The sequence below is a fragment of the Brassica napus genome, chromosome C3 (genome assembly GCF_020379485.1).
Source record: "Brassica napus cultivar Da-Ae chromosome C3, Da-Ae, whole genome shotgun sequence".
NCBI lineage: Eukaryota > Viridiplantae > Streptophyta > Magnoliopsida > Brassicales > Brassicaceae > Brassica > Brassica napus.
Window position 1 is genome coordinate 37,905,679 of NC_063446.1, and position 10,831 is coordinate 37,916,509.

At 34.6% G+C, this 10,831-nt stretch overlaps 1 protein-coding gene across 1 annotated transcript; it reads left to right on the top strand.

Moving 5' to 3' along the window:
• Positions 1–6,976: 6,976 nt before the first annotated feature.
• LOC106351833 (uncharacterized protein At5g65660) lies at positions 6,977–7,958 on the top strand. Its single transcript, XM_013791563.3, has 2 exons — positions 6,977–7,352; positions 7,587–7,958. The coding sequence occupies exons 1-2, from the start codon at positions 7,110–7,112 to the stop codon at positions 7,767–7,769; spliced, it is 426 nt and encodes a 141-aa protein (XP_013647017.1). The 5' UTR covers positions 6,977–7,109; the 3' UTR covers positions 7,770–7,958.
• Positions 7,959–10,831: the final 2,873 nt, after the last annotated feature.

A 10,831-nucleotide genomic window follows, 5' to 3' on the forward strand; every position in this document is an offset into this window, starting at 1 on the left:
GCATTGAGAAAAAAACAGCTCTAGCGCACGAGAAGTTGTTGCAAGCACAAGAGGTGATGCTATCATCTCCTTCCACAGCCAACGCCTCAATTGAGTTGAGTGCTCTGCAGAACTGGGAAGAGTTGTCAGCGGCTGAGACTGCTTTCTTCTACCAGAGGTCTCGCATCAACTGGCTTTCTCTTGGAGATGGGAGCACTATGTTATTTCACAGATATGCGGCCTCTAGACATGCCATGAACCACATCCATTTTCTTTTTTCAGACTCAAGGGAACGTATTGACTCTCATGCAGGGATTAAGAGTTGTACGTCAACTACTTCTCTGATATCCGCGGAAGTCCGGTCTCCCAACCTATGTTCATCCAGAGTGATTTAGATATTCTTTTTAATTACAAGTGTTCCGCTGAGCAAGCTGCAGGTTTTGAGAAAGGTTTTACATCGATGGAGATTAGAGATGCTTTCTTCTCCCTTCCCAAGAACAACACTGGAGGTCTGGATGGGTATTCTGCGGTGTTCTTTACTGCCTTTGGGTCGATCGTTGGCCCAGAAGTCACTGAAGCTATGATGGAATTCTTTAAAACCGGCTGTTTATTAAAGCAATAGAACTTGGCGAATCTGTTGCTTATTCCTAAGAAACCAAATGCGTCGTCAACATCAGATTGCAGACATATCCCTTGCTTAAACAATGTTTATAAAGTCATATCTAAGCTTTTGGCTTCAAGGCTCAAAGCGATTCTGCCTCTCATGATTTCCAGCTCTCAATATGCATTTCTCCCTGGTCGTCTTCTTGCGGAGAATGTGCTCTTGGCTACTGATCTTGTCAACGGTTACAACTCGCAGACTGGCTCTCCTAGAGGTATGCTGAAGGTGGATCTTCGGAAAACATTTGATTGTGTGCGCTGGGACTTTATCCTTGCTTCTCTTAGGGCTCTAGCCATTCCATAAAGTTATATCAGGTTGATCTCTGAGTGTTGAACCACAACCTCCTTCTCGGTTTCGGTAAATGGTGTGTTGGGTGGATTCTTCTAGAGCATTAAAGGGATTCGTCAAGGGGATCCGTTATCACCATACCTCTTTGTGCTTTCAATGGAATGTCTTTTGTGATTGCTCATCTCTCGTTATGAGGCTGGCAGCATTGGTTACCACCCTCGAACTGAAGAATTAAAAATCTCACACCTTATGTTCGCGGACGACGTCATGGTATTTTTCGGTTCTAGTAACAGCCAGCATGGAATCTCTGAGTGTCTAGATGACTTCGCTTCTTGGTCCGAACTTCACACGAACACAGCCAAAACAAAGCTATTTACCTCGGGTTTGGACCAAAGTGAAACCACCGCTATCTCTACCTATGGTTTCACCTCAGGTCATTTCCCTATTAGGTACCTTGGTCTCCCGCTCATGAGCTGTAAGCTTAAAATATCTGAGTATGCTCCTCTGATGACCAAGATCACCATGTGATTTCAATCTTGGTCTGCTAAGCTCCTTTCGTTTGCGAGGAGACTGCAACTTCTTAAGACTGTCATTTTCGGTATTGTCAACTTTTGGATCTTTGGCTTTATTCTTCCGAAAGGATGCATCAAGAGTGTTGAATCCTTATGTTCTTGGTTCTTATGGTCTGGCATCATTGACCAAAAAGCATTGCGAAGGTGGCTTGGGGAGCGGTTTTCCTCCCCAAGGAAGAAGGTGGTCTAGGACTAAGGAGCTTCTCGATTTGGAATCAAGTGTTTTGCCTCAAATTTATATGCATATTGTTATCTAAGACTCCCTCGCTGTAGATTGATTGGCACATGAGCATTCACTTGAATGGTCAATCGTTCTGAATTATCTCGGCGTCTACGCCGGACTCATGGGCCTGGAGGAAATTGCTGGAGCTAAGACCCCTTGCTCTGCAGTTCTGAAAATTTTGAATTGGCAATGGCTTAACCGCCAGTTTACGACGTTTGGTCTCCACTGGGCCAGTTAATCAACTTCATTGGTCAGGCGGGTCCTAGAGCCCTAAGGATCAGAAACAAGTCGTGGCGGATGCGATTAGTGGTTCCTCGTGGAATCTCCCGCACCCAAGATCACAACATGAAGTTGACTTACATGTTTACCTTACAACCCTCTCACATCCTTTATCTATTGATGTTGATGATGAATATGAATGGGTTGCTGGTGATTCTCCTCCACGCTTTTTCAGATCTCACACAACTTGGAAAGCATTGAGGCCGTGACAGGACATCAAAGACTGGGTAGACGTGGTGTGGTTTAAAGGAGCAATTCCAAAACATAGCTTCACAATGTGGATCGCGAACTATGACAGGCTGCCAACCAGATCAAGACTTGCGGAATGGGGAGTACATGTCTCTCCCTCTTGCCCATTATGTTCCTCATTCGATGAAACCATAGATCACCTATTGATCTTTTGTTATTATGCTCAAGAGGTTTGGAGAGAGGTGGTCATTAGATGTGCTCCACCTCCTACTATGTTCATTAACTGGCCTCGGCTATTGTCTTGGATCAGAGTTGCTTAACAGAAAAGATTTTTATCCTTAGGAAGCTTGTGGTTCAAATAGTGGTATATCATCTCTGGAAACAGAAAAACAACTTGATTCACAACCAGACATTACTCACGGTTGCAACTGTGTTTTACGGCATCGACAAGGAGCTGGGGAACATAATTTCAGCAAGGAGACTAAGAAAGCATTTTGATTCCTTATGGTTATGTGGATTAGATAATGTTGTTTTTCTAGTTTATAATATCAAAGGTCCATCTTGCTTTTTTTTTTCTTTTTTGCTAAGATGGTTTAAAGTTAAGATCTACCTTTGTAAAATCTTCTTTTCATTCAATGATATTTTTACAGTTTAGCAAAAAGAAAAAAGAAATTGGGTGTGCCGGTTAACACGCACCCACACAAAATCAGTGCACATGTCCATATAATAAGCATCATTTTTCATAGTAGGTGAAGTATATCTTATCTATTTAAACAGAAGTCACAACTTTTTTCATATGATTTTTTAAGTTTGATCATTTCTTAGATAGTTACTTTAATGAATTTTTTTTTTGGCATAATAATATTATATAACAATGATTGTAGCTGCATTTTAGTCTTTTCTTTCCCTAAACAACTAATTAAAAATATTGTTAATAAATATTTTCCTGATTTCTTTCCTAAGTATATGCTTCATTTTAATTTTAACATGAAATATTTAAATTTGGTGATTTACCTGTAACTAAAACATAACCATAATTTTTTTATATGTAATTCAAAAGGAGCATTATAAAACGTATCTTTTTGTCTAGAGTTCAGAAGCACTATAATACACATTATTCATATAGCTTTTTAGATCATATGATACAACAAACTATAAAACAAAAATATAGATTAAATAAGGGGTAAAGAGGCAGTAACATGTAGACGTAAATAATCTATGTTACTTTATACTATGATGTACTCCCTCCGTTCCATAAAAATAGACTTTTTAGTATTTTCACACATATTAAGAAAACACATTAAATTACCATAATAAATGTATTGTTTTCTGTAATTTTCAGTTTTCAATAACTTTAACCAATAGTAATTCAATAAAGTCAATTAATTTTCTTGAAGTTTTTAAATTTTCATAGAAAATACAAAAAATACATCTTTCTGAAACAATTTTTTTTCTAAAAAATTTATCATTAAGAAACGCAGGGAGTATAGTTTATAATGCTCTTATGTTCTTAACATTCAATACGGATTGATATATATATATATATATATATATATATATATATATATATATCTTTAATAACATCTTCTGCTATACTTATACTTCTATACTTTTAAAACGTAAGTCATAACTTCTTCCATGTATGATCTTTTAATTTAGATCATTCTTTAAACTTTTATTAAAATTTACATGATTTAATTATAATATTTTTAATATCTCATATTTTGTAATATAAATAAATATTTTAAAGAAAATTTTAACAAAATTTTGTAAAACCCTTTTCAAAATCATTTTAAAATTTACTTCCAAAAAGTATTTAATTTAAATTTTAAATATAATAAAATATTTTTAATTTAATTTATTTTTCATTTATAAAGGAAAATTTTAAAATGTATAAATACTTTTAACTATATTTTAATGAGAATGAAAATTTAAATGATTAAGTTTCAAAAATACATTTTACAAAGATTTTAAAAAGCTTTTCTTAGCAAAATACATTTTTATTTCCAATTAAAAAAATAAAAATATTTTATCCAACTTAGTGCATTTTAATCAATTTCTAAAATAAGATATTTCTATAAAATTATTTTGAAGTAAAATATTACTATAGTTTATTTAAAATAATATTTTTTGTTGTTTTTAAAAGTATCTCAAAAAAAAAATTGTCTATTATGTAGGTCCAATTTAATTTAAATTTCATATAAGTTTCAAATGGAAATAAAAAAAATTATAATAATGTTTTCAAAATAACTTTTTTTACAAAAATAAAAGATTTATAGTATTAATATAAGCCACATAAATATAGGTATTATAAAAATAAAAACACTAAATTACATTAAGTTATTGATAATTTTTTTTATATAAATAAAAATATTTTTATATAGAAAAAATAAATCTGTACGGTTGTGCGGATCAAGTTCTAGTCTAAATTATACACATACAAATATGAAATAACCTCCAAAGCGATATACGAACTCGAATCAAAATTGTATCACGACACTAACACAAATTGATTTAGTACCTGTATTGCCATATTGTTAGTTCTCAACAATCTATTATGATTTGCGTATTAGCACCATACATTATCAAAAAATATTAAAGAAACTTATCACATCATGATCAATATTCTATCTTGAAATGTACGAACCACTATCATCATTATTGTAAACGTTGAAAACCAAATCGATCAAATAGAGACAAATAATGTGATATTTGTTTTGATTTGGTAGCATAATAGTACTTGTACCCAGCATATAATTTTTATCGCATTTAAAAACTCAAAAAAAAAACTATACACTATATAATGCTAAAACTCATTTAAAAATTAAACAGAATATCGTCGGTGGAGATCGACGAGCTAACACCTCGAATAAACAAATGATATTGCGATTTTGTCGTTCTCATTCATCTTACAAAGAATGATAATAGAATTAAGTTACCCCAGTACTCTCTTATTACCCGGCTTGTTGTGTACCTAAACTGCACGAACACGTGAAAGCACATCGCATAGATGCGAATAAAAGTTCAACCTGGGTTTAAATAATACAGAGGAGAGAGCCTAAAACAGAACTTTCTCGAAGTGTAAACATTTCGTATAAGACAATGAGTAGTATATTTGGTGGGAGTACCTACTTGAGATAAGAGTATGATTAGGGTTAATTAATGAAAATTAGGTTACAACGGCGAATAATATTTAATTTGCTAACATGGTGGACCTTGGAGCCACGTCTTCTCCGTACAGGCGGCCTCTCTCTTTCCTCTTTCCACGTACATTTTCCACTCTCCCTTCCCTTTTTCCGCTTCATTTTTACAAAGATTTGATTAAATCGAGTTTAATCATGTTCATGTAATTATTGATCGTCGACCAAAAAAACAATTGACTAATAAACAATTTTTGCATTACAATTTTGAAAACACAGGTAAATAATAAAATATATCGTCTTATGTATATAACATACAATATGTATTATAAAATAATATAAAGTATAACTAATATATATATATATATATATTTTAAAGTATAGCTAATATATAATTGTTCGTGATTTTACAGAATACAGTAGCAATATTATTTTTTAGTAATCTTTGAATAAAATAAAGTTTATGCGTAACGAAGCGATAAGGCAACGGATTTGGTCCCGCTATTCAGAGGTTCGAATCTTTCTGTCCTAGAGTACAGTCATTAAGGAATCGATCTTCTTTTACTTTTGTATCATAGACTGTACACACAAAAATGCTTTCAGCGACGAAGAACATGTACTCAGGTGCATATACGACTCATTTAGATCATAGATTGAAAAATAAAAAAAAAATTCTTTTTGAAATATCAAAGATCAATACATGGTAATAAAATGGAGGAACTTGATAGACTATCAGAAAATTTTCGTTATCAATTATGTTGATTGGAGGCTACTGCTATTAAGTTGTTATGTATTTTTTATATTGTTGATCAAAATACTTTTATTTCATAATATTTCTAAAATTATGGATCCTATTTTGTTTTTCTACATAAAAAGACCAGCTCTGGAAGTCTTTGTCTTCGATTTTGTAAAAGAATCTCACATATTATTCCCATCAACATCTCCACAGAATACAAGTTTGCTAGTTTATCATCGTGGAAGAAGATATTTTCTCTTTATAAATCATTGTTGTTCTCACTAGCTAAGTGAAACTTATTTCCAGCACACAAAAAAAACCTTTAAATGACTGCATCATAAAAATGGTAAAATGGAAAAGGTTCAACAAAGTCAAGAAGCATAATCCTTGCGTTTTGAAAAACAAACGAGAAAAATTATACCCTTTGATGATATAAGAGACGATTGATGATATAAGAGACGATTGGTAAGTACTATAACTTTATATTTATTAATGTAGAATTTAATATGTATATTTATCTGTCTTAGTTTTTATTATTGTAATTTTTTAAAACACTAATATTTTGCTCTGAAAATAAAGCGTTCTCTATAGCTATTTTTTATTTTTTAGATATTTTGTTTTTGCTGTAGATTTAAAAAAAAAAATTGATTGGTTAACATATATGATTCTAAACTAAATTTTAGTTTTCTAAAGCATCTATTGTCACAGCCAATTAGCCTACATATTAATAAGGGGAATTAGAATTTGAAAAGCGAAATGAAAAGGGACAACTTTAATACTTTATTGTACAGCATATTTGCTTTTTGTACTGAGCAAAACTTTATAAGTTTTTTACAGTTGTAAAATAAATAAAATACTTTTTTAAAACCCATTTAAATAAAAACTTTCTTTTATAAATAAACCCTCTATATCTCCCCTTGCTTCGTCCCTTGTCCTCTCCAAACTCACAAACTCTCTCTCTATTCTCTCTGTTTCTTTCTCAAACACATGATCGAAGAAAACCATCTCACAATCTCAGCCGTTGATTATATCGCCACCGTAGATGGAGAACACTCAAGATTTCTCTCCGCCCCACATGGATGCGTCTCGGCCGTCACTGGGATTCCCTCTTGGCACCGCTCTGCTTCTCATAATCATTTTCAGTCTATCGGGAATATTCTCTTGCTGTTACCATTGGGATAAACATCGCTCTCTCCGCCGCTCTTTGGCCAATGCCTCCGGTCATCCCTCAGCCACTTCCTCCGACATAGAGTCCTCTCCGTTCAAACCTAGACTCCCTTTTCCGGTATAGTCTCCTCTCCCTAATATTGCAATTATCATATTAATTCCAAAACTTCTTAGTTTGATAAATTACGATATTACCAAAAAGTAACAGTTTTACCGAAATATTGGTTTCATTTCATTTTTCTTTTTAATTTTTTTGCTAAATTTTTTTATTTCCTATCTCTCATAGAAAACATTTATATAAAAGTAAATATAGTAAGTTTGAGTATTAAGTTCAAAATAATATTATGGACAGGATTTGAAGAAAAACCAGAATCTGAGCGTACCGGTGTTGATGCCTGGAGATAATACGCCCAAATTTATAGCATTACCGTGTCCGTGTGCACCGCCTCGGCCGGAGAAGCTCACCGTCGATGTTCAAAGTCCGCCGCATTCACCACCTGTGAAGCCGCCGCGTTTTCCCGTTCCTCTTTATTAGATTTAATTTAGCTACATGATAACAAAAAATGAGCGAAAATGTAGAAATGTCTCGTTTTTATGTACATATGGATCATGAATTTACATTTCAATTTTTTCGCCCATTTTTGTGTTTAATTGGTAACACTATGGAGTGGTTTGATTGTGCGAATGAATAAATAATTAGAGAATGACACTATTTAGAACCAAATAAACGATGTAATTAGAGGTTAATTTTGTTTTTTAAAGCGTGATTATTTGATTGATGAAACAGAATAACTGTAAAATTGCACGCATAAAAATAAGATAAAATTTCATGGTTATTTTTTGGTGTTTAACATTGTTCAGTGTTCATCGATTTGAGCTATTTATTACATATGTATGCCGTTTGCAACAACAAAACACATGGCACGTTTCGTCAGACGATATTTTCGATGTAGATGTCCTGATTCAATTCTGTTTCCTCTGGCTACAAATGTTAAACGATAGACGTTCACTGGAAACAAAACTACCTACTTATATATATTTACCATAAAAATATAGATTTCAACCAATTTAGGACATCTCGAGATCTGTTTGAATCGTACCATATATAGATAGCCAACGCAGACTGCATTTTTCTTCGCATTGCCATTTTCATTAGTAATCCAATTTTGAAAAGGTGTTTTATGCTACCACGTTTGATGCTTAGAAAAAAACAAGCAAATTGCTCCCAAAAAAACAAGCAAATAAATTTGATTCAAAGTTTGTGCGTTACAACTTACAACAAGAAGCTTCATGATTACTCGCCGAACATAGTAAACATCGAAATATAGATGAAATAATTATTATTTGAGTTTGATCAGCGCAACAATTATTTTATTCCGCCTATAGATATTTAGCGCTTGGATGGATTAGTAAGAACCAAAATGTTTTAAAACTCCTGAAAAACGAGACATTGTTTGTTTTATGGAATTACTGAAATTGACGTCTAACCACCAACAGTGAGATTGGTTTATTCCTATTATAAAAATATGAATTAGACGTCAAAATATATACTTTATAAAATTAGCACTGAAGTTTTCCAAATGAAAATTGACGTCACTAAGTTTGTTAACCAAGTTCTCAAAAGTCAAAACACATCCCCACCACTTCGACAATCAACTTCATGACCTAATTTCACTGCTTCTATATATCTTATTCCTGTATTTTGTTGATTTGGCATTTTGAAATTCGAATTTCATCTTGTGAGTGTTTGTCGTCTCATCCAAGCTGGCATAGAGTTTGGGCTTGTGTCAAGGTCCATCAGCTAAACCTGCAAAAAAAAGATCAGAGTCCATTAGCAGAAACGACACAGTTTCCTTTGATGAAGATCGTCTTGAACTGAAGGAGAGAGCAGAGTTTGTTATAGAGGCTAACAAACAAAAGAAACGAAATCAGGGAGAAAGAGACTTATCTCGGCGACGATCGTGACGGAGACGGTGGATAGCTGCTCACGATCTAAGCCAAGGAGAATCTGATTACCGGTGGTGTATTTCAGAGGTTGTCTTTGCACTTGTCACTCGGTGAGATCTGTTTACTTGTGTTGAAAGAAACCGAGTCTTTGTATTGATTCTGAGCTAGTGATTGTTTGAGAGTTTTGATCTCTCCCTAGACAGTAGGCAACGAAGTCTGGGTAAACAATTCTCGTGTTGATTGCGTTTTACGTTTCTCGATCGAATCTGAAATCGAGATACAACAAACATCAACTAAACAAATGAAATCGTAAAGATAAATCAAGATAAAACACTGACAAGTGGTATCAGAGCCCAAGGTTATTGTGCAGGAGGTGATTGCGAGTGATCGTGATCTAAGGCGTTAGTCGATCCTAAGTATTTTTTGGATCTGTGTGTTTGACAAGCTCAGATCTTGATGATGGAGTCTGTTACGAAGTTCAAAATGGAGAAGTTTGATGGTAAAGGTGACTTTGGGATGTGGAAGTTCAAGATGCTGATGCAGCTTGAGTTACAAGGACTCGGTAAGGTGTTTCAAGCTGAATCAAGTGAAGGATCATCGGAGATAGATGATGATGATTTGAAGCTGAAAGCCAAGGAGGAATCTGATCCCAAAGCTAAAGAAAAGGATACTAGAGTGAGGAATCTAATATGCTCTAGCCTTACTAATATCGTGTTGAGGAAAGTGATGAAAGAGCAGACGACCATGGGGGTTTGCAAAAAGCACTGGTGGCTGACTATCAAACCAAGACTCTGCCAAATAGGGTCTATCTGCTTCAAGATGTCTGAGCAGAAATCGATTGAAGAAAATTTGGATGGATTTCTAAAGTTGGTGGATGACTTGGCGAGTCTTAACATCATTGTATCTGATGAAGATCAAGCCATACAAGTGCTATCAAGCTTACCGACTCAATACGACTCCCTGGTTCACACCTTGAAGTATGGGAACAACAAAGAGACACTGACTTTAAAGGAAGTCACCACTTCTGCTTACTCAAAGGAAGCTGAGTTAAGAGAAAAGGGACTCGTTGGAAAGTCAAGTTCAGCTGGTGAAGGACTCATGGTTTTTCAAGGAAAAGGTGCTAAGCTTCAAGGAAGGAAGCAAGGGAGAGGAAGAAGTAAGAGCAGAGACAACGGTTCAAGGAAAGGCTCTAGGTCATAGACACCAGCTAAACCAAGAGAATGTTGGGTCTGTGGCAGAGAAGGTCATTTCAAGAGGGATTGCCCCGAGAGAAAGGAAGGGAATAAGCAGCAGAATGCAAATGTTGCTCAGAGACAGGAACCTATGATCTTAACCGCAAGTATACATGACACTCGTGATCAATGGGTTCTGGACTCTGGTTGCACATTTCATATCACACTAGATAAAGAAGCTCTGTTTGACTTTAAAGAAGTTGATGGTGGGAAAGTTCTAATGGGGAACAATACTCACAGTGAAGTGGCAGGAATTGGAAAATTGAAGATCGTGAATCCAGACGGAACAGAAGTCATTCTGACTAATGTGCGGTACATGCCTACAATGGGTAGAAATCTGATCTCTTTTGGACAGTTGGAGAAGAGTGCGTGCAGTTACGAGGGAGTTGGATTCAATGTTACATTCTCTAAAGATGGG

Coding starts and splice junctions, on each gene's coding strand:
- LOC106351833 (XM_013791563.3), top strand. CDS start 7,110: ATGGAGAACACTCAAGATTTCTCTCCGCCCCACATGGATGCGTCTCGG. Junction 7,353..7,586: donor AACCTAGACTCCCTTTTCCG/GTATAGTCTCCT, acceptor TATTATGGACAG/GATTTGAAGAAAAACCAGAA.